This window comes from Martes martes (assembly GCF_963455335.1).
Source record: "Martes martes genome assembly, chromosome: 11".
Taxonomy (NCBI): domain Eukaryota; kingdom Metazoa; phylum Chordata; class Mammalia; order Carnivora; family Mustelidae; genus Martes; species Martes martes.
This window is the reverse complement of record NC_137899.1, coordinates 107,630,651-107,654,445: the sequence shown is the minus strand read 5'-3', so window position 1 is coordinate 107,654,445 and position 23,795 is coordinate 107,630,651. Positions and strand designations below refer to the sequence as shown.

Here is a 23,795-nt window from a genome sequence, read left to right as displayed (position 1 = left end):
GGTGACACAGAACGGTAACGGGGACAGAGTAAGGACAGGATAGCGTTTGGAGGACGGGAGGGGCAGCTGGGTTTCAGCTCTGGAAGTGTGGGCGGGTAGCCGCGGCATGTGCCCAGAGCTGGGAGAGGGCCGGGGATGGGGTCACAGCACTCAGGAAGGAGTCCAGAGCGACGGAGGCCAAGTGGGGTGGTGTCATGCAGCGGGAGCAGCGGGCAGAGGAGTTGGGGCCCCAGGATGACACGGGGAGGAGGGTCTATGGAACTTTCCCAAGCTGTCATGGGGCCCCCTCGGCTCGCCTCTTGTAGCCACTACTTCCTAACAACACATCCGTACCCTGCCCCCCATAGGCTATAATTTTATATTGCTTGCTGCAGTGATAATGTTTTTGATTTATTGGGTTTAAAAAAGCACACGATTAAAATCCGCTTCACTATGTTTATTCTTTCTAGTGTGGAAACTAGAGGTCCGTGTGGCTCATGTGGGGTTTCCGCCAGACAGCACCGGGTCAGGACGGCAGCGACGCTCTGCCTCCAAGCGACTTCCAGTCGGCTTGGGAGCCGTCGGGAGAGCAGAGTCCACTCTGGACATTCCCGCACGAGGGCCTCTGGCTGCAGGGGCCGTGTCCTCACGCAGGGAGGCCCGTTGAGTGGACAGCAGGGGTGGCTGCCGGGACCTGTGGTTTCCTGAGCACGGTGGGAGGGTTTCCAGAGAGCAGGGGCCTGGGAGAAGGGGAGAAAGGGGATGTGGCAGAGCCCGGTGGGGTCTAGAGTACAGGGATGAGCGGCGTACGCTGCCCGCACGGACAGGGCACGGGCGCGCTGCCGAGACAGACAGGGATGCGGGTTTCTGGGGCTGCCCATCCCCCGCGTGAAGAAAGCCCTCGTGTGATGAGACGGGCCCACAGCCTGGTGCGCTGGTTCCTGCGGGACTCCTGTGCGACAGCCTTTCCAGAGCCTGACTCCAGCAGCGGGGACGGAGGAGCCCGGACAGGGCTTTTGTTCTGAGCGGCCCGCGGGCCCAGATCTCAGGCGAGCTGTGCACTACAGGCTCCTCCAGACGCCCCGACGGTTCAGGCAGGGAGGCCTGCCTTACCGTTTGGACTGTGGGGAAGACGCTCGCCATGTATTCACGGAGTAGAACCTACAGCACCCCAAGGTGTGGGAAAAGCACATGCAAATGCAGAGACAGAAGCTTTTACCATTTTTTCATTTTTAAAAAAATATTTATTTATTTCAGAGAGAGAGAAAGAGCACAAGCAAGGGAGGGAGGGAGAGCAGGGTCCTCGCTGAGCTGGGAGCGGCCGCGGCTCCACCCCAGGACTCGGAGATCACGACCTGAGCCAAGGCCAACGCTTCACCCACCAGGCCATCAAGCTCCCCCAAACTTTTATTTTATTAAAAAATGGCATCGACGAAAGTGCCTTAAATGAAAGAGGAAACAGTGTACAGTAGTTCATAGTAATCCAGCGCCTCTGGGCAGAGGGTTTCGGTAAAGGTCCGAGGAGCTGAGACAGCGAACGAGCCCAAGCCACGGGATAAAACACCTTGTGAAACTCGGGGCGTTTCCAACTTGTGGAAAGTCAGTGCGGTTGTCAGTGGACACAGATTACATGAAAAGAACGGATGGCGGGCTCCGGTCCGCGCAGGGCAGATCAGAGCTGTGGGAGAGTGGGCCGTGGGGCCGGCGGGCGGCGGTGGACAGGAGGGCGGCGGCGGACAGGAGGGCGGCGGCCGACTGAGCGTGGCGCGGGTGGACAAGAGGGTGGCGGTGGACAAGAGGGTGGCGGTGGACAGGAGGGCCTGGGTGGACAGGAGGGCGCGGGTGGACAGGAGGGCGGCGGCGGACAGGAGGGCGCGGGTGGACAAGAGGGCGGCGGCGGCCAGGAGGGCGCGGGTGGACAGGAGGGCGGCGGTGGACAGGAGGGCGCGGGTGGACAGGAGGGCGCGGGTGAACAGGAGGGCGCGGGTGGACAGGAGGGCGCGGGTGGACGGGAGGGCGGCGGTGGACAGGAGGGCGCGGGTGGACAGGAGGGCGCGGGTGGACAGGAGGGCGCGGGTGGACAGGAGGGCGCGGGTGGACAGGAGGGCGCGGGTGGACGGGAGGGCGGCGGCCGACTGCGCGTGGCGCGGACCCCGGGGCGGCTCCGGGACGGCAGCGGACGCGGACGCGCGTCGGCCACCGGGCGAGGAAGGGCGTGGCCCCCCGGGGTCCCCGGCGCCTCCACGGGGACCTGCGCCCCGGGGGCGGCCGCCGCGTCCTTCCGCAGGGACCGGCCGTCAGCGCGGCGGAGGCGGGCCCGTCGGGGGGGGTCCGCAGGGCGCGCGTCTTCGTTCCCTCCCGCGGGCGCCGACTCCGAGGACAGGCGCGGCCGCAGCACCGCGCGCCCGTCCACCCCGACCGGCGGCCCCGCGTCCCGGCGGCGACGACGCCCCACGAGCCCGTCTCGCGCGACACGGCGTGCGGAACCGGCGCGGCGGGGGCCGTGTGCGGGGGCCCGGACCGGGGGGCGAGGGGGACCCGACCGCTCGCCGGCCGCCCCCAGCCGCCCGCAGCCGCCCCGCAGCCGCCCGCAGCCGCCCGCAGCCGGGTCGCGCCCGAGGCCCGCAGCGGCCGGCGGCTTCCACAGTCCGTCTCCACAGTCACGCCGGGGTCGCCCCGCGCAGGCCGCCGAAACGCCCCGCACGACCCCACGGCGTCTCTGCGCGGCGCGGGAGAGGCGTGGCCGGCGGGGCCGCGGGGCGGGGCCGGGGCGGGGCCTGGCGGGGCGGGGCCTGGCGGGGCGGGGCCTGGCGGGGCGGGGCCTGGCGGGGCGGGGCCGGGGCGCAGAGCGCGGCCGAGGCGCGGGGCGGGGCCTGGAGCGCGCCCTCCGGCGGACCCCGCCCAGGCGCGCTCGGCTCTCGCGAGAGCGGCGCGTGATGACGCCCGGGCGGCGGGGCGCGTCGCGTCGCGCGCGCGGGCGGGTTTGAATCTGGTCCCAGCGCGGGAAGCGGCGGGCTTGCGGGACGAGGTGAGCGCCGCGGTGCGGGGCGGCGGGCGGGGCTCCGGGCGGGGGCGAGGGTCGGGACGCGGCGGGGGTCGGGCGGGGAGGGCCCGCCGTCCCGCAGCGACGCCGGCGGCTGGGGGCGGCCCCGGGGCCTGGCGCGCCGGCGCCCGCGGCTGAGCCCGGGGGGACCGCGGCCCCGGCCCCCGAGGGGACGCGCCCCCTCCGCAGCCCCCGCGCTGGGCCCCCCCCGCCGCCCGGGCCCCCGCCCCTCGCGGCGGTCGTCGTCCCGAGCACGGCCGGCTCCGGGGGCGCTGCCGCCCCGTCCACAGGAGCTGCCCGGCGCCGGGCGTCCCCGGCCCGCGCTCGCGTCCCCGCCGTGCGGGACCCCGTGCGCCCCGCGGCCGGTCCCTGCGAGCTGACACGACGCCCCAGCCGGAGCCCCGCGTCGGGCTGCACGCCGAGGGCCGGGGCGCCCGTAGTCCGCAGACGGGCCGCGGGGACACGGCCAGGGCGCGAGGCCGAGAGCTGGTGGCCCGGTCCGAGGGCGGGGAGGCCGTGCTCCGACCGAGCCTGCGGGCGGGGGCCCGGCGCGGGCGGCCCCGGGGGAGAGTTCCGGACGCGCGTCGGAGGCGCGGGGTGCCGAGGGCTCCGGGCGCGGACAGCGGCCGGAATTAGTCATCGCGCTTGCGGCTGGCCCCTCCCTGCCGCCCGGCCGGCCGCGGGTCGCGCGTCCGTAGCCCCGCAGACGGCCTGGGGCTGTGTGTTCCCGCCGGGGCCGGGGAGGTTCCGCTCGGCTCCCTCTGACGGGGACGGCGCGGGGGGCTTCGCGGGGCTTGGCGGGAGCGGCCTGGCCGCGCGTCCGCTCCGCCCTCCGGCTGTGCCTCCGTCGGGGGCTGGACGTCTGAGCCCCGCCAGCCCCGGGTGCGGAGTGGGAGGCCCAGGCCGGGCGGGGGCGTCGCGCGCGGTCCCCGAGCTCCGGCTCCCGCGGGACTGTAGCAGCCGTGGCCGCGCGCGCCTCCCGCACCTGCGCCCGCTAACGAGCTCCCGGGTGGCCCGGGCGCGCTGCACCGCAGGCCCCGTCTCCGCTGCTGTGGTAGCGGAGCGGCCCGGAGAAGGGCGGTCTGCGGGACTTGGCCGCTGCCGGCAGCCTGCTCTCCCTCCGTTTGCTCTTTTCTTTCAGCGCTTTCTCCGGGCGCCGCCGAGACCCCTCCGCCCGGTTTGTGGTGGAACCGGCCGGCTTCTGTTGACCCGCGCTGACCTGCCTAGAGGTGAGCCTCCCGCAACCGTCTGGATTTCTCTTTCTTCCGTGGTGCTGACTTCAGCAACAGTCGATCGGAACGTCATGTTGTGTTGCGACTGACCTTGGTAAAGAAAGTGAGAGAATTATTTTTTAGATGTTATAGCTTGTTGAATATCAGAACAGTGTTAAAAAATGTCTGGTTTTTTGGTTTTTTGTTTGCTGCAACTCCAGATGTTAGTACCAAATTATATCTTGTAGGAAAAGATATATTTGCAAATTCAAGTTTCAGGAGGACTGTGTTTTCTGCTGGGGTTACAGAATAAATGCCGTGTGCAGAACAGTTTCATCGGTCATGGAGAAACGAGAGACATTCGTACAGGCCGTGTCTAAGGAGCTGACTGGAGAATTTTTGCAGTTTGTTCAACTTGATGTAAGTTTTATATTTAGCTTTGTTAAGATTTGACTGTTAATTACATCCACAAATGAAACACACTTATCTGAGTGAATCTTCAGAGACTAGGGTTTATTTAAAAAAAAAAACACACAAAACTATTCTCAAATACACCTGCTAATGAGCAACGATTCACAAATTGCATTTCCTGCTTCCTTTTACGGGAGTGTAAGAGTGCCAAGCGATGTCACACCGTGTGCTTCTAGTTACTTAAATAGTCACCGATCCCTTGTTTGTGCGAGGCATAGTGAGGAAGATGTGCTCTTTTGGTCCTCAGGTCGTTCACAGCGCTGTGGTAGATGCAGGTGTGAAAATCCACCAGGGTAAAAAGACTAAGCTAGGGCAAGGGTATGGGAGGGACCCAAATCCAGCCACAGACTGTGCCCTGTCCCCGTGGGAAGGGTGTGGAAGCTTTGATACAAAGAGGAGACAAGTCAGCCAGTCAAAGATGGGTGTAGGGAAGGACCTCTAAGTAGAGGGGATGGCTTTGAAGACCAGAGAAGGCAGATGCTGTTTGAACTTGAGGACATTCGGTGGGGTTGGGTGTAGAAATGCCAGGTCAGAAAGAGGCAGGGGCTGAGATTCAGATGACGTCTGTCCTTCCTGCCACTTGAGTGAGCTGAGACTTAATCCTGAGAGCTGTGGGGGTTGTACGTGCACACACTGAAGAGGGCAACACGAGAACCCGGAGAGGCGTGAGCTGGCCGTGCCCTGCGTGATGGTGGCCACATTAGCGGATGGGCCTGGGAGATGTGGGTGCCTTTGTGAGCTGCCCGGTGGTGAGGTGGTGGTGCTGTTGACTGGACTCAGGCCAGGGACAGGGCTGAGGCAGATTCTAGGGTCTGATTTGTGCCTTTCAGTGAGATCATGGACGTGGGGGCAAGGCAGGCTCAGTGTGGGGTGTTCTGGATGATTGCCAGGGGACGTGCGCAAGGTGATGTCCACTGGGTGCGTGGGTAGCTGTATCTGAGGCCCAGGAAAGAGGCCTGGGGAGAGACAGATTTGGGTGTCCTCAGGAGCACTGGGGAGCTCCAGTCATGGGAACACACGGGATCAACTGTAGTGCAATAAGAGAAGCGAAGCCTAGGACAGAACTCTGAGGAGCCCTGACCCTAAGGAGCCAGCTCTAAAGCACTGCGACTTTGGGGCAGGAGACGCACACCTCACTTGTTCTGCTCATGCACTGGAAATTAAGTTAGTAGTAATTAAGAGGTAGAGGGTATCCTAATAGGAAATTTGTTGCTAGCAACATTTATGAAGTCATTTTTCTTTTTAAGAGGAAATGAGCTTCTAGTACGATTTTGTGTTGTAAATTCGTTTTCTGTAAACTTGAAAATGACCGGCATGAATGCACATCAGCACATCGCAGAAGTGTCTGTCGGAGCGGACTGTCTAGATGCTACCTGACGCCTGTTGGAGGAGGAGTGTCTCTGATTCGCATTGTATTAGATGTGCGATGCACATGTGGTTTGGAGCCTGTAAGCTTGCCGTTGCAGACCGGTGTCACAGCATCAGTACCACAGGCTGAACTGATGGTGGTGAAGCGGAGGTAATATTAGTTTAAAATCAGAAGGCCAAAGTAGCAGCGTTTGGTTGGCACAGTCCTGGCAAGATCACACTGCTGCTGTGGTGACGGAGCGCCCTGTGAGGTGCTTGCCGCGGACTTCCCGGGTCACACGCTCCAGAGCCTCGGATGGTTGCTCGGCAACGGACGTCTGGGGAGGATGCTGAGCTCGTCCTCGTATTCATGGGCATTCGTTTTAGTTCATGAGTGCCAAGCCTTATTAACACTTGGTAATTTAGTATCTCAATCACTGTGTAGCTCTTAATTAACACGAAAACGAGAAGATGTAGAATTGTGCAGCACTTGTTTTCCTTGAGTTGGAAGATATGAAATGCCATTCTGTAGGTCAGGTAGTTGAATAATGGCAGTTTTACGTGGTCAGCCAGATAACGAAGTCAGTTTAAGGCCTACTAAGTGGGCCTGCCTACATGCAGTCGGTTCTGCTACAAGGCAACATAGGCAATGCCGGAAATTGCCAAAAATCACTATACTCTGCAGAACAGCAATGAAAACCAGGAGGTTTATGGGACAAGGGTTTAAGGGCATGACACTCAAAAACCTCCCCAGTGACACATTAAAAAAAGATGGTGACCTAATGAGAAGTAGTTTTATACAAGTTAACTCTCTAAGAAGTACATAAATACCATAGTAAACATGACTTTTTTTAAAAAAAATATTTTATTTATTTATTTGACAGAGATCATAGGTAGGCAGAGGCAGGCGGTGGGGGGGGGGAAGCAGGCTCCCTGCTGAGCAGAGAGCCCGATGCGGGGCTCAATCCCAGGACCCTGAGACCATGACCCGAGCCAAAGGCAGAGGCTTTAACCCACTGAGCCACCCAGGCGCCCTGTAAACATGACATTTATCTTGAAAAAGATCCTAAGTTTGCAGTTGGAAGTGGGTGCCCGGGCTCCCAGGGGCTAGCCTGCCAAACCTTTGTGTGACAGGAAGAGAAGAGAAGAAAAAGACCAGGCTGGGGGGACAGGGAGCATTGAAGAGATAGTACTGGTCAGAGGGTTGCCTCAAGGTGGGTCTTGAAGGTAGGATGGACCCGAGGTGTGGATGGTGTGGCCTGCAGCACATGTGGGGTCCCAGGAGCTGGCAGGTGTCTGGGGTGTGTGTTTTTTGTGCCTCCGAGGCTCCGCTCAGTGCATGTAGTTTTCTGCATTCACCTACTGGTGAAATCCCACCAAAGTAAACCAGAAATTGCCTTTTGCTGAAATTGTTCCCTTATGTGTTGTTCTCATTAAAACAAATTTACATTTCAGAACAAGTTTTGTAGAGCAGCACTGACTTTGTCCTCAGTGGTTCTCTGAGAATCAAGGATTCGTGTTGAGAGTAGGAGGATCAGGACCCAGGATAAGTGCCTTTTAAGGAGCTTGTCCTGAGTGCTGTCTGGATGCCAGGCTCTGCTCTGGGGCTTGGGGTACAGCATATACCAAGTTTCTGCCCAGAGAGAGCTTAGGTTCTAGAGGGCAGGGGAGAGGTTCGAGAGGCACAGGATGGGAGCACAGTGTGGTTTTGTCAGAGATGTGAACGGGCCCTCTGGAGACTGAGGGAGGAGAATTCTGGACGAGAGGGATGGGGAGGGGAAGACCCCAAGGCAGGTGCACACCCGGACAGCTCAGGTGGGGCTCCCTGGGAGAGGAGGGCAGATGGTAGGAGTGAGGGTGGGGAGGTAGCCTTGGAGGGCCCTGGAGACGCTACCTGCCCTCCCCTTTGCTACTGGAAGAACTGCAGAGTTAAAGGAAAGTTGCAGAAGGGTTCTGAATCCCCTGCACTCAGATGTGCCCGTTACCGTCTGCCGTGTTTTCTTGTTCATTCCCTGCGTTTACTTGTTCTTTCTGAGTCATTTGGAAGGTCTCTTGCAGGCATTTGTCTGATCCCCAAACGTTTCGGTGTGTAGTTGCCTAAACAGAGATTTTCTCTTACGTAATCACAATAAAAATTCTGAAAGTCAGGGAAGTTGACATTGGCACAAGGGTACTACCGTCTGCATACTTGGTCATGTTTTTCCCTGGTCCAGGGCCCCGCTCGGTATCGCGCGTCGCCTTGTGTTGTCTGACTTGTTATCTTCTCTAGCCCAGAGCGTTTCTCGGCCCTGCTTCATTTTTCATTACAGGGACACGTGTGAAGGGTATAGGCAGCGGTCTGTGGCACGCCCTTCAGTTTGCACCTACTTATGATTTGATTAAATTTATTTTATGCACTTTGGCAGGAGCTGCGTAAGTGGTGTTTTGTTTTCCTCAGTGGAGACAATGATGTCCGTTTGTCCCGTTACTGGTGAGGTTAGTTTTAATCCGTCACCTTAGGGTGGCGGTCCAGCAGAGTTCTTCCCTGTGAAGCTACTCGTTTCCACTTCCATAAGGAAGGCGTAGTCTTCACTGGGGAAGCACGTTGAGATCAGGTAAGCACCCTGCTCCTCATCCAGCTTCTACCCACGAGTTTTCATATCACCTGATGATTCTTGCCTGAATCAGTTATTACCATAATGGCTCTGAAATTGTGATTTTCCAACCGCATGTTCCTTCCATGTTTACTCATCGGTGTTCTGTAGCATGGCGATGCTGTCTGTTATTTGTTATTTACTTACTATCAGTATAGTTTCACTGGTTCTTACTTTACTTGCTGGGTCATGATACTGTTTTGGTGCTCACATTAGCTGCTGGTGTTCCCTTTGTAATGGACCCTCTACCCTTTCGATAACGGTTTCTGTTTGCTGTGTCAGAATAAGTGAGGTCATCCGCTCAGAGTGAGAGGAAATGCTTATCTCAGGGGTTGTAAGGGTAGTTGAGAGGGTCTGATGTGGTCTCGTTGGCTAATGGGAGAGAATGATGTCTAGGGACGACGAGGGAGAGGTGGGTATTGAGGGCCCACTTTGGGCAGGAGATCAAAAACTGCAAATACTCAGTTGGCTTTGCTGTGTTGGGAGCTGGAGCTATACAGTGCCAGTTGTGTAGCTCCAGCACACCTTCGTGCCCTCATTACAGGCGTGGAGATGGTAGACGTCTGGATGGACTGATTGTAGAGAGTGTCTTTTTAAGCGGGTGAAATTTTAAACTCCAAAGACCAGGTTACTATTGCTGACTCGGTAGAGGAGGGAGCTGCTACTCTCTGTTTTATTATTTTATCCTAATCTTATTTTTAAAATTTATTTATTTGAGAGAGAGCACACAAGCTGGCAGAGGGGTCAGAGGGAGAGGGAGAAACAGACTCCCTGCTAAGCAGGGAGCCCAGTGTGGGCTGGATCTCAGCGCCCCGGGATCACGACCTGAGCCGAAGGTGGACATGTAACCAATGTAGCCACGCAGGCGTCCTGGGATCTGCTTTCTGTCTTGTAATTCCTGTACTTTTCCCTGTAGGAAAAGTATTTCAAAACTACAATTCAGCTCTTGAGATGATAATTAACTTAGCACTTAGACTTTTGATGCCATTAAAAAAGGGGTAGAACTAATTTTTGTATCTAAAATATAACAATTGCTGGGCGCCTGGGTGGCTCAGTGGGTTGAGTCTCTGCCTTCGGCTCAGGTCATGATCCCAGGGTCCTGGGATCGAGCCCCGCATCGGGCTCTCTGCTCAGCAGGGAACCTGCTTCCCCCTCTTTCTCTGCCTGCCTCTCTGCCTACTTGTGATCTCTCTCTGTCAAATAAATAAATAAAATCTTTAAAAAAAAATAAAATAAAATGTAACAATTGCTATATACTTTGCAGAAAGATGCTTCTGACCCTTTCAGCCTAAATGAATTACTGGATGAATTATCAAGGAAACAGAAAGAAGAGCTATGGCAGAGGCTCAAGAATTTGTTAACAGATGTGTTGTTAGAAAGCCCGGTGGCTGGGTGGCAGAGGGTGGAAGTCCAGGATGAAGACGATATGGAAACAGAGCATGATGCAAAAATGGTAGGAGTAGTCCTTCAGATGTAAAACTTGTTACCTTTTCTGTGTTAAAGATTAGTTAAGGTATATAATTGAATTTTAAGTTAAGAAGAAACTTAAAGCTGGAAGTTAAGAATATCAGAAATCTATTATAGTTTTACTTTTCCCAATCCTGCCGTGATTAGTCTTCTGTTCAGTGTTGCTGTTCTTTGTGCACAAATGACCTGTATTCAAATTTTAATTCACTTTTTAGAATAAGCTAGAAGTGTGGGTTGATTTAATAAATTTAGTAACGTTCACATTTCTTTTAAAAATTGTCTTTTAAGTTGATCTTAAATCACTTGAACTTTGATTTTTTTTTCATTTGTAGAAAGAAAACATAGAAATAATTCATGCAGTTACATCTGTGGTTCTTGCTTCTGTACCCGTAATAAATGAGAGTGAGAACTATGAAGACTTACTGGAATGTGCGGTCATGTTGAATGGTGAGTTGAGTTTGTGATGACGTGACAAGTTCAGAAGCGGGCAGCCGGCGATTCTCTGTCAAGGAAACAGTCGTCACGTAGAAGTGGAAGGAGTAAGGCATGACTGTGCATATAAGCTCTTTTACTTCAACTAGAAAAGGAGCAAAGAAACAGTCTTTTAGGAACAGTCCTGATGAACTCGTTTAATTTAAGCCATGTAGAACTGTTTCAGGTGCTGAAAATTGTGCATTACTGAATAACGACTGCTCGTTGTTTTCAGATTTTCCAGAATGTCTCATTTGACCTGTAGGACCCTGTAGCTCTTAAGTGGTAAGAGCTTATTAAGGGAAGGGGCGCCTGGGTGGCTCAGTGGGTTAAAGCCTCTGCTTTCGGCTCAGGTCATGATCCCAAGGTCCTGGGATCGAGCCCCGCGTTGGGCTCTCTGCTCAGCAGGGAGCCTGCTTCCTCCTCTCTCTCTCTCTCTGCCTGCCTCTCTGCCTACTTGTGATCTCTGTCTGTCAAATAAATAAATAAACAAAAATCTTAAAAAAAAAAAAAAGAGCTTATTAAGGGAAAATGGTCTGACTATGAATTCCTCAACTGGTGATTACTGCCAGAAAGTTTCGGCTCAACCAAGCATTTGTGACATTGCATTTTTTTTTCTTGAAATGTGTTATGAACATGACCTGAGGAATAATTATTGACTCTTAGGGGAGCTTTACTATTGAAACTTATCTCATGGTGCTTTTCAGGTTTTAACTGAGTTGTGAAACTGTAGTTATTAATTGAGGAGGAACACTATGAATTAGTGAGAATCTCTGATTACAAAATGTTTACATAAAACTATTTTATAGGTAAAAAAGATGCAAAAGAAGTTTTAATGAGGTTTTTTTGTTTTTTTTTTAAGATTTTATTTATTTGACAGACAGAGATCACAAGTAGGCAGAGAGGCAGGCAGAGAGAAAGGAAGGGAAGAAGGCTCCCTGCTGAGCAGAGAGTCCGATTCGGGGTTCGATCCCAGGACCCTGAGATCATGACCTGAGCCGAAGGCAGAGGCTTTAACCCACTGAGCCACCCAGGCGCCCCATTAATGAGTTTTAAGAAAAATCATCTAGGTGTCCTCACCTTCACCCTATGAACTAATTAGTTCCGTGTGACAAGCTCTCCTGTCAGACTCCTCATTCTTGGTGCCACTTGGATTTATGTATCTGTTTTATTCAGAGTTCGTGTATTGAAATACCATGTCTTACTAAGAAGTTATGTCTTATTAAGAAGTATATAAATAGTTCCCAATGCTTTGTGAACGTCACCGCAGTTTGGTCTCACAGTCTCCAAACACCGTTTTGTAAAACGATTAGTGCCAGCCTTGTAGTCGTTCCTTATTTCCCATCGACTCAGGAACTTAACGTGCATGTAGTGGCATACGGAAGTCTATGGATTACAGTTATGAGCATCTTACCAGTATTTTCATTTCATTTCTTGAACTTTTCTGTTAATAAAAGCACTGTAGTTTTTGTATTCATTATAATTACTGCTTTTACTGTTTGTCCCTGGTGCGCTGGGATTTGAGGCCAGCCTGGGAAGGACAGGTGCAGGGGATTAGTGCTTGCCACACCTGTCCTGGGTGGGGGTTCAGTGATACCTGTTGGTGTACTTATGTCTGGATAGTTTGAATCCCTGCCTCTCTTAAATGAGGGGTCGGGGCAGTGTGACCCCTCTGAGTCTTCTAGTCCTAAAATTCTGTATTCTGCTGGGTCTGCTTTTATAACAGTAGTTAACGGTTTTTTTTTTTTTTCTAGGGACATCGTTTATATTCTATAAATAATGTATATAACTTTCTGGCAAGTTAAACATAAACTGATGTTTGCTTAGCAAACCTTTATGAGTCGTAGTACTTTACACCATTAAATATTGGTTTACTTTACTAACAGGACAATTACTGTGCTCTGTTTCAGGTATTTTATATGCATTACCGGAGTCCGAGAGAAAGCTGCAGAGTTCCATTCAGGATTTATGTGTCCTGTGGTGGGAGAAAGGCCTGCCTGCCAAGGAAGATATGGGAAAGACTGCTTTTATCATGCTATTAAGGAAGAGTCTAGAGACTAAAACAGTATGTTTACTCTTTAAAATACATACCTTCCTTTGATAGCGCACCTGTTCACACCAGTTAGGAATTATGTTCGCTCATAAGTGGCCTGACTGCAGCGGCTTCCCCAGTTAGGGTCTTTTTAACCCAAGATTTCCAGGGGTGGACAGTGGGTGCTGACTCCACATTGCGGTCTTTTTAATTTTTTTTTTAAGATTTTATTTATTTGTCAGAGAGAGGGATACAAGGAGGGCAGACAGAGAAACAAACTCCCTGCTGAGCAGGGAGCCCGAAGCGGGACCAAATCCCAGGACCCTGGGATCATGACCTGAGCCAAAGGGAGACACTTAACCGACTGAGCCCCCTAGCGTCCCGTCCACATTGCAGTCTGATGCGGGTTTTCTCCTCTGTCTTCTGGGGTGTGTGGTCCTTGTCCTCCCTCTTGTCACTTCCCGTACGGGGAGCCGCTCCACCTTCCCTTGTGCGGAGTTCCAGCAGGTGCCAGACCTCAGACATTCTCAACATGTGTCCATCATCCAGAACCGGGTTGCATGGCCCCATCTGTTTGCTGCAGATGCGGTTTTTAAAGGGACACATTGCCACTGTTAGCAAAAGTGGGTATTAGTGGCGAAGAAGGGCTGGGCTCACTGAGGCAGGTAAGTGGGAGTCGCTGCCTGTGTTAGAGTGGTCCTCTGAGAGGCAGACCCCACCTTGGACTGCACGGGAGTGGACATGTGCGGTCGAGGGTGAAAGGGGGCAGGAGTGTAGGGAAGGCCTCAGGTCCACGTGCAGGGGCTACACCTGTAGGAGGTGGGGTTGTGTCAGACGGCAGTCTGGGCCTAATGAAGTTTTGGAGAGCAGATTTGAGGATTGGATTTAACTTGGTCTGTTTCTCAGCCTTTCATCTTTGGTGTCTAGTTAAGAATTTCAGAAAAAGGGGGCGCCTGGAGGGCTCAGTCATTAAGTGTCTGCCTTCGGCTCAGGTCGTGATCCCAGTGTCCTGGGAGCGTGCCCCCCATCAGGCTCCCTGCTCAGCGGGAGGCCTGCTTTCCCTCTCCCACTCCCCCTGCTTGTGTTCCTGCTCTCACTGTGTCTCTCTGTCAAATAAACAAATAAAATCTTTAAAAAGAAAAAATTCCAAAAAAAGAACAGTTTTATCCTCTGATGAAGAGAACAACAGATACTTAGGTTCATCTTAGAAAATTGGGCAAATGATGGGGTGCTGGGTGGCTCAGTGGGTTAAGGCCTCTGCCTTCGGCTCAGGTCATGATCCCAGGCTCCTGAGATCGAGCCCCGCATCGGGCTCTCTGCTCAGCAGGGAGCCTGCTTCCCTTCCTCTCTCTCTCTCCGCCTACTTGTGATCTCTGTCAAATAAATAAATAAAATCTTAAAAAAAAAAAAAGAAAAGAAAATTGGGCAAATGAAGAAAAGGGAAAACGAGGAAGATAGAAACTCTCTGTAACTCCACTACCCAAGGTGACCATTCCTAACTTAGGGATGTTTCGGAGCTTCTCTTTGTCTTCTCCCCTCATACCCTAACTTCCTTAGGACAGATTCCTAGCAGTGAACTTCTTAGGCCAGTGGGTTTGAGCTTGGTGCGCATTTGGAGCTCCTGATACACATTGCCAGAACTTTCTAGCAGGCTTGGCCTTCAGCACGCCCCCAACCGTCTGGGTCTGCCTCACCGTAGCCTCCAAGGAACCGGCGGTTTGATGACAGAAAAGACTGCTACTTCCTCACTCGCCCTGGGATTGTCAGGATTTATCCTGAAGCCATTGTTGGTTTATCTTTTTAAACTCTGTTTAAAAAAAAAAATCCATTTTCTCTGCCTTTTTGTTTAACTTTTAAATCCAGACTTTATTCAATGTCTCTAGTGTTTTACACCTGTGCCGTCGGTGTACAGGCACCCCTAGCAGCATGGGGCTATTTACGTTTCACTTCTTTTTTTTTTTTAAAGACTTATTTCTTTATTTATTTGACAGAGATCACAAGCAGGCAGAGAGGCAGGCGCAGAGAGAGGAGGAAGCAGGCTCCCTGCTGAGCAGAGAGTCCGACGTGGGGCTCGATCCCAGGACCCTGGGATCACGACCCGGGCCGAAAGCAGAGGCTTTAACCCACTGAGCCACCCAGGCACCCCTGCGTTTCACTTCTAGTGAAGACTGCTGAGTGCGGGGTTCCTCGTGCACCGGTCACACTTCCGTGCTCTGTAGCCTGACGGGCTGGTGGCTGCCGCACTGGGCGGTGCAGACTCGGGCTCCCCATGCGGAAACCAGACTGTGCTGCCTGTGGGTGCTTCTGTGTGCCTTTGCGTGGTTTCTTCCTTTTTGATGAATGATCCAGAGTTGTAATTATTTACTATATAAAGCATTCTGATCGTAAATTTGAAATGTGACCTTAATTATTTATTAAACAACTAACATCTTCCCTTTTTGTGTCATTTCTAGGGCGCAGACGTATGTCGGCTCTGGCGTATCCACCAGGCTTTATATTGCTTTGATTATGACTTAGAGGAGAGTAAAGACATTAAAGATATGCTACTTGAGTGTTTCATGAGTGTGAAATACATAAAGAAAGAAGAGGTAACTGGTTTTTCTGTTTTGGTATTTTTGTGTGCTGCTTTTTAATGGACGTTTTTCCCGAGTTACTGTAGTTGCTCTTGTGCCGCGCGCAGCGTTTCAGTGAGGCAGCCTCGCTGTCAAGAGTTGTTACATTTATTGCACATTTTTGCCACTTAGCGGTATTCACACATTTTACAAATAGTGAATTTGCAAACGTATTTCATCATTAAATCAGATGATAAGGAGTGGCTGTGAATCCGGGGGACCTGTGATTGCACTTTGAGAATAATTGGGTGGGGGGTGGGCTACCTGGGGGCTGGACATTAAGGAGGGCACATGGTGTAATGAGCACGGGGTGTCATAGGTAAGTGATGGATCACTAAACTCTCCTCCAGAAACCAACATTACACTCTATGTTCACTAACAAAATTTAAAAAAAAAATTCATTTCTTCAATGAAAGAAAAAAAAAGAATAATTAAAAATAAGGTTGAGAAAGCATTTCCCAGTAGATCAGACCTGACCCTCTGCCCTAATTCGAGGCTAAGTGGCATTTACTCAGAACCATCATCACACAGCATTCTTGACTTCTGTGCCTGCGATCTCGTCAATCCAGAGAGAAGCTTCTGGGTACTGCTGCACTGTCCATTGGGGTGGTCGTTCCCACGTGTAGCTACTGAGCACGTGGACTATGGCCAGTCGAGTTGTGGCCTTCACCTAAAGTACATGGATTCAAAACTCACTGTGAAAAGAGAATGTAAAATATTCACTACCAATTCTTATATCCTTAATACATATTTCAGTGATATTTTAGATACGTTGTCTTACATAAATGTATTATTAAGATTGACTTAATCTTTTTTACTTCTATTAACGTGGTTTTTAGAAAACAAAATACAGAGTAGCTTGCATAGTTCTCTTGGACACTGAATTGTTCTCGTGGGATTCTTACGCGGTCCTTTACTGAACACGGACTGTATTCCCATGCTAGGGATGCAGAGAAGGTCATTGTTTGTATTACAGAAAAGAGCCTTTCTTTCTGATTGTTTGTGGCATCACAGATACATATGAGGCCAAAGGAGGAAGTCGTCACTCCTCCCCGAAGTAGGTGGGGAAAGACTTCTCAGAGGAGGAGGAGGAGTACTGGTTTGGAGGCCCATAAATGAAATTTGTTCAGGGTCCTGTGGCTGGTCAGGGGCGAAGACGTCATGCTTTTCCCACTCCCGTGCACCGTCTCCAGCCGAATATGGGTACTGACCATGGTGACCAAAGCCTTCAGCTCCCAGGCCAGAAAGGCTGTTTTTAGATCTCTGTTTGTTCACTTACTGGTAGCTTTGATCAGACTACTTTGAGCCTCATGTTTCCTTCTGTAAGATAGGAACCACGGTGCATCTTTCTTAGGACTCCCGAGGAGCACACGAGGTGACATGTGTAGAATGTTTAGCACAGTGGCTGGCAGGGACTGGGCATGTGGGAGGTGCTCTAACTGCATCGTCGTTGTTGGAAAAGAGGCCGCACCTGAGGCCTGTGCCCTCGGCGTCTCCAGGACTGTGGTTGAGTATAAGGAGAGCAAAGTAGCCGAAAGGGAGTTCAGACAAGTTAGCTGTCTATAGTGACTTGTCCATAGTGCATGGTGACCTGCACATCACTGTGTAAGCGCGATTCATCGTAAAGGTGTAAATGTATATCTGTGTTAGCACCCCCTGCCCTTTTTTTGGATTGGTGTCTTTTGAATTTACGGCATTTAAACTGAGTTTCCTAATGAGGCTTTACGGTCGTTGATGTGGTTTCCTGTTATTCTGGTAAAGGACAAACACCTTGTGCCGTAACGGCGAGTTTCTTGCAATAAATACTTGCTTTGAACTGGCCTGTTGCAGGCCTGGGTGCCCTGCTGTCTGTACCAGAGTGTGCTCCGCTTCTGTAGATCGCGGACAGTAGCGCTGGACGGGTGAGCAGTGAGCACGTGATGGGGTTGCCGGCGAGCCACTTCTTGGTAGACGTGTTTTATGTGCTGTTGGGAGTGTCGGCAGGTGGTACTGCTTCTCGGTCACGTGCCATCTGCCGGCACGCATGTGGACTAACATGGGGAGTGTGTTTACTTGAACGTTCTGGTTTGGCAGACGCTGAGCCTCTTCACAAATCCTGTTTTCTCATCTATGAAAGAGGAAGTCAAGGGACGTTCGGTTCCGTTCCACCCCAAAATGCTAAGTTTTAAGCATTCTTTGATTTTAGGTTATGTAGATAGAGCCGGAATGAAATGTTCGTGGACTGTTTAATTGAGCTGCTGGGCAGCCCGGTGCATGTCTGTGTATCCCTGCGGTCGGGCACGGGAGGAGGTCAGGGGTGTCTGCTGCTGGGCCTCCCCGGGGGGGGGTCTTCTTGCCATCGCCCTGCTGCCCCCCTCTGTCACTCCAAGGCCCAGATGGCCGTCCCGAGTTACAATTATGTGTGCTCCGTTCACTGGGAATAACAGACTTTCGTGTTATTGAACATCCAAAGAATTGTTTGTTTTTTAGTTATCAGGAACTTTTTATTTGGTTGCAATTTCAACATTATATCTTTCATTTTTTTTAATTTATAGGGAAGAAGATTTCTTAGTTCTCTCTTCAATTGGAATATAAATTTTATTAAAATGATCCATGAGACCATTAAAAACCAGTTACAGGGGTTACAAAAGTAAGTATTAAAGGCAATTAAATATTTTGTGCTGTCTAAATCTGATTATGAAATATTCTATTTGACCTGACTTTTTAAAACTATATTAATGTGTTGGAAGCTTTAAAAATTATCTCTTAAGATTATATTATTTGTTATGTACTGTTTATTGTGTGCTGTCGTTTTTACTATGTATTTATCATGTACTGTTATGTCGCGGGAGAGCGTTTTTCCCTGCTTTCAGAAATCATTCTTTCTCAGTAATGACACTGAAATTGAGATTGTTAATTTGTGATCATTCTTTATTTTTTTTTTTTAAAGACTTTATTTATTTATTTATTTGACAGACAGAGATCACAGGCAGAGAGGCAGGTGGCGGGGGGAGAAGCAGGCTCCCCGCTGAGCAGAGAGCCCGACGCGGGGCTCGATCCCAGGACCCCAGGATCATGACGCGAGCCGAACACAGAGGCCTTAACCCACGGAGCCCCCCAGGCGCCCCTGTGACCATTCTTTAAATAGTCAAATTATTCACCAGTCAAACCTTAGCCTCGGTCGCTGTAAATTCCGCGTCACCAGCACTTCCGATACCATGTGAATGATAACGTACACTTTCCAGTGCCCCGTGGACGGAGCGCTGTGGGGTGGCGGGAAGAGTCCCACAGGGCAGGAGTCTAGGGGTGCGCTCGCCGGCCTGAGCCCCCAGCCTCGGGAAGCCCCCACGGCCGGAGCCGGCAGGGCCAGTGAGTGCTGCTCGGCGGGTGCAGCGCTCAGTGCAGGTTTGCGGGGGAGCCCTCTGCTCTGGAGGTGCGCTTGGTCGCGGGGTTTCTCCGTCGGGAGGCCGGTGGGGCTGTGCGTCCCGCAGAGCCGAGCGCGGTTCCCAATCCCCGCGGCACAGCTGCCCTGTTCGCTGGAGCGCTTCCTCCCACTTCCTCACCGGCAAAGTATTTGGGTTGAAACAGTTGATTTCTAAACTGATTGAAAAATCAACTCTGGTATTTTAGGGAATCAGTCGTCTGGGAAGTCAAAAATTGACTCCCAAGTCAAAATTGTATTTATAAAATTAAACATTTTTTTGACTGAAGAATTTGGCTCTCATAATGTTCTCAGAATTTCACAGAGAATAGTAAAGTTCGGGGGAAGCCTTGGCTGAGAAGGGAGAAGATCGTTTGATACTTCAGTTTCTCACAATTTCTTCCCTCTTCCCTTCCTGCTACAGGTAGATAACCTGCCTCTGTAGGTACTTGGCAGACCACGAGTCTGTAGCGGCATTTCTCCTTCTTTGGGGAAGGAGGGAGCCTGGACTGACATACATTAAGAGTATGATCGTTCGCGGTCCCTGGCTGGCTCACTTGGAAGAGTGTGCCCTCCTGATCTTGGGATCATGAGTCTGAGTCCCATCTTGGGTGCAGAGATTACTAAAAATATATAAACTTTAAAAGTCTAATGGTTTGAACTTGCATTAACTTTTTCTCCCCCCATAGATCTTTGATGGTACACATCGCCGAAGTTTATTTCAGAGCTTGGAAAAAGGCCTCAGGGAAAATATTGGAGGTATTTTCTTTTCATTCTATTAAATGTTAACGTTTATTTTTGTTGTATTCTAGTTACTAAATAAGTCATCACGGATTGTCATTTAAAATCTGTGTTGAGGGGCGCCTGGCGGGCTCAGTGGAAAGAGCGTGCGACTCTCGATCTCAGGGTTGTGAGTTTGGGCCCCACGGTGGGTACAGAGATTACTTAAAGGAAAAAAGAAAACCTTAAAAAAAATTTAAAAATCTGTGTTGATGCTTTTTGTGAAAATAAAGCCAGATAATGAGGCTCCAGGGGACTGAGATTTCACTGTCATTCCCATATATTTTCATGCTCAGTCACAGACCCAGGATTCCTGCCACTCCTTGAGATGTCCCTTGTCATTTTGGTAGCTTTATTAGACCTGTGCTGTCCGGCTGTGCCCTGGGAATGTGTCCAGTGTGCGCTGAGATGTGCTGTATGAGAAATACACCAGATTATGAAGATGCAGTGGAGAGAGAAGAATGTAAAATATCTATGAATGTGTTTTTAAAATATCACTTGCATGTTGAAATGATAATGTTTTGGCTATATTGGGCTGAACACGATATATTACTAAAATAATTTTACCTGTTTCTTATTTTTCTTAATGTTGCTATTAGAAAATTTAAAATTGCGTTTGCGGTTAGGATTCTGTTTCTGTTGGGCTGCGCTGCTCTGGAACCTCAAACTACCCCTTATGTTTTAGTTACATTGTTTTTGAGACTATAAAGACATTCGTCTTGAATATGGCTGATGTTGAACGGCCTGTAGTATCTGCGTTATGAAGATGTGGCTGTGTAATTCACAGTCGCAGTAAGACTCAAAGGCCCTTTTGGAAAAATATCAGAAGAAAGTGTTTTTGTCTAATAACCTTTCTGTTTTTCTCATACTACATTCTCAAACGTATTTTCTCTCCAAGAGTAAAATTTTTACTCTAAGTCAGAGAGGAGTCTTTGCTCGTCAGGGAGCAGGTGCTGACCTGGTGGGCCGGAGAGGGCTTGCCTGCTGTCGGGGGTTCCCTTCTGTCCATTCTGCTCCTGTGCAGCTCAAGCTTGGTTTATCACTTGGTTTATGACTTCCACTTCTAAAGATAAAACTTGATCGCTCGTATCCCTGCTGACAATATCTACGATCATTTTGCAGTGTGAAATATTTTAGAGGAAAGGGCAAAACCAGGACATTGCTGTACGTTTCTTCATTGTTTTATTATTGCATGATACTTGTTTATGGGAAAGAATATTTGTCCCCCTTTTCTCCAATAGTGGTTTTATTTATTTATTTATTTTTAAGATTTTATTTATTTACTTGACAGAGATCACAAGTAGGCAGAGAGTCAGGCAGAGAGAGGGGGGAAGCAGGCTCCCTGCCTGCTTTTGCAGGCAGAGAGTCTGATGCAGGACTCGATCCCAGGACCCTGAGATCATGACCTGAGCCAAAGGCAGCGGCTTAGCCCACTGAGCCACCCAGGCGCCCTCCAATAGTGGTTTTAAAAATAGATATTTGTAGGGGTGCCTGGCTGGCTCTGTCGGTGGTGTGTGCAACTTGTGATGTCTGGGGTTTGAACTCCACTTAGGGTATAGAAATCACTAAAAATAAATAAAGCTCAATTTTTAAAAATAATGGGTGTTAGTCGTTAAAAACAACTGTTTGAGTCTGTACCAAATTAGTGCCAGCTCTTTGTACTTCTCAGGCTCTCTCTCTCTTCCTCCCTCCCTTCAGATTTTTAAAGGAAGTTCCAAATATGAAATTGCATATCTGTGTACTTCAGTCTGCATCTCTAAGGAATATGGTTATACAATGCCGTTAACATACTTAAAATTAATAATTTCTGGGTATTTTTGAAAATATTTAAATTTTTCTGCTTTGTTTCAAAGGTGTCTTTTTTTTGTTTTTTTTTTTGGGCATGAGGATCCCATAAGTCTCCTATGGCATTTGCTTGTTATGTCGTTTAACTCTCTCAGAGCATTCCTCCCCCCTTGTGTTCTGTTTTTAAAACTTGTGCCAGGGGCGCCTGGGTGGCTCAGTGGGTTAATGCCTCTGCCTTCCGCTCGGGTCATGATCTCAGGGTCCTGGGATCGAGCCCCACATCGGGCTCTCTGCTCAGCAGGGACCCTGCTTCCTCCTCTCTCTGTCTGCCTCTCTGCCTACTTGTGATCTCTCTCTGTCAAATAAATAAATACAAATCTTTAAAAAAAAATTTAAAAAAAGAAAAAAAAAAACAAAACTTGTGCCATTCATGGGTATGTTGAAGTAACTGGGTCAGTTGTCCTGTAGAACGTCTGTATTCTGGGAGGTAACTCTAAAGGTTCAACTTCTGTGGCACAAACACTCAACAGGTCGTGCCGCACACCCCGCTTTGTCACAAGTCAGCGTGGTTCCCCGTGTGTGGTGATGCTGAGGTTTATTATTATCTTCGGGTGAAGGGACTATTTCAGAGATAATGAAGGAGGCTGGTAGTAGTAGCAGGCTTTCCTTGCGTCCTCCCCTAAAGCCATGGGACCCCAGGAGTGGGGCAGAGTGTACGGTAACAGACCAGAAGGTCCACTGGGCTGCTCCCAGCAGTTGGCTCTGCCTCCTTGCCCAGCTCTGGAAGTATGTAGGTGTTGTGGTCTAACCGAAGAGCGACCCACACCCACCCCTCAGCCCTGCCCCTCCCCAAGGAGGCCCTGAAAGAGCTTGTTTCAGTCACTTGAAGTCCTGGCCCCCACCTAAAAGGTAGTTCAGCATCAGCCCTGGGGAGGCTCTTGGACAGATCCAGTCTCTGAGGTCTTCTAGGTCAGCATGAGTTCCAGGAGAGGCCCTCAGGCCACACTGAGTCCCTAGGCCGTCTGGCTTGAATGAGCCTCAAGGGGTAGGGGGAAGCTTGCCTGCTCTCTAGCACAGACTGGATGTTTCGTCAAAGGTAGAGGAAGCTAAAGGAGTATCAAAGGTAAAGGGGTTCTAAGAGGGATAGATTTAAAACAGGAGAGCTCTGAGCAGCGGATTCTGGCGCTTTCCTCCTGGAATCAAGGATGAGCAGAGCCGACTCAGTGGCTGCGCCCCCGTCCTGTCATCTGTTGGAGCTAACGCTGTGCCTGCCCTTGCAGACCATCGAGAGCAGCTGCATCCAGGACTTCATGCACCACGGCGTCCACCTTCCACGCCGGTCTCCGGTGCACTCCCGAGTGCGCGAGGTGAGCCAAGCACTTGCCCCACCGGTCTTGCGTTTTTTAGATAATGTCTCATCTTCTCTGTTTTTAGATTATTGTTTATGTTAATTTTAAAAATTAATTTAACCCCCCACAGGCATCAGCTTAAAAGGTATTTCTCAGAATCTTGATATTTGGTGGCTGGCAGTTTTAACTAGAAGAAAAGTGTGTTGTTAAGAGAGTCAGAACTTTATTCAAATAATCTTTAAATTCTTTGACATAAAAATGGCCAGAATCATTACTAACTGCCACTACCAGTTTTTCAAAAAAGAATATTGAGATTATTTTTATTACTTGCTTTCATAATCAGATTTTCATTTTGATATTCTATAAACCAAATGGAATAAATGTTTGGGTAGTTTCTTTTAATAAAGCTAATCTCAGGGATACCAGTCAGTAGAGCGCGTGACTCTTGATGGCAGGGAACTGAGACTGAGCCGCACATGCGGCACAGAATTTACTTAAATTAAAAATTTTTTAAAAGTTACTCTCAAAATTTAGATATGAATTTTATACTTCTGTTGTAAATGATCTGACTAAATAAGGCTTTACTATCCGTGTCATAAAGACGCTGTTAGGTGTTTGATAATCGTAATGACCTTGGCAGTAGGAATTGGAAAATATGGTCTGTTCAGGACACAAGATCAGTGTCCTAAACCAGGAGTGGTGCCTTGTGTGTTGGCTGTTGATTTTGGCAACTGTATTTTAAGAAGCTAAATGAACAAAGACTGTCTCTTTACTTTTTTTTTTTTAATTTTTTAAAGACTTTTTTTTTTTTTTTTTTTAAATTTGAGAGAGAGAGAGAGATCACAAGTAGGCAGAGAGAGTGAGGGGGAAGCAGCCTCCCCGCTGAGCAGAGAGCCCGATGCAGGGCTCGATCCCAGGACCCCGGGATCATGACCTGAGCCGAAGGCAGAGGCTTAACCCACTGAGCCACCCAGGCACCCTCTTTACTTTCTTATATAGTAAAATTATTATTTGTAGAATGTAAATATACTAATTATATTAAGCTTGAACAGATAAGAAAACATTTCTTTACATTATTGGTACTTTAGTTTGAGTCATCCAAATAGAAGAAACACAGAGATTAATACATCCAGTTGCTGCCTGCCCCCCACCCACAACACCACAAAATCCTAGTGTGGCTTCATTAAGTTGTAGGTCAGCTTGGGTCACTTATTT

The 23,795-nt window shown here is 50.2% G+C and overlaps 1 protein-coding gene across 2 annotated transcripts in view; it reads left to right on the top strand.

Annotated features, from left to right (window-relative positions):
• The first annotated feature begins 2,901 nt into the window (after positions 1-2,901).
• The window catches only part of NCAPG2 (non-SMC condensin II complex subunit G2), a 65,355-nt gene continuing 44,461 nt past the window's right edge, over positions 2,902-23,795 (top strand). The window contains exons 1-10 of one of the 2 annotated variants that reach the window (XM_080819121.1): positions 2,902-3,007; positions 4,164-4,357; positions 4,542-4,653; positions 9,949-10,137; positions 10,484-10,598; positions 12,533-12,687; positions 15,108-15,242; positions 17,801-17,895; positions 19,356-19,425; positions 22,512-22,598. In XM_080819121.1, the coding sequence (XP_080675247.1) occupies positions 4,576-4,653; positions 9,949-10,137; positions 10,484-10,598; positions 12,533-12,687; positions 15,108-15,242; positions 17,801-17,895; positions 19,356-19,425; positions 22,512-22,598 (924 nt within the window). In that variant the 5' untranslated portion in view covers positions 2,902-3,007; positions 4,164-4,357; positions 4,542-4,575. The remainder of the gene's footprint in view (positions 3,008-4,163; positions 4,358-4,541; positions 4,654-9,948; positions 10,138-10,483; positions 10,599-12,532; positions 12,688-15,107; positions 15,243-17,800; positions 17,896-19,355; positions 19,426-22,511; positions 22,599-23,795) is intronic. The other variant, XM_080819122.1, reaches the window with a different exon arrangement.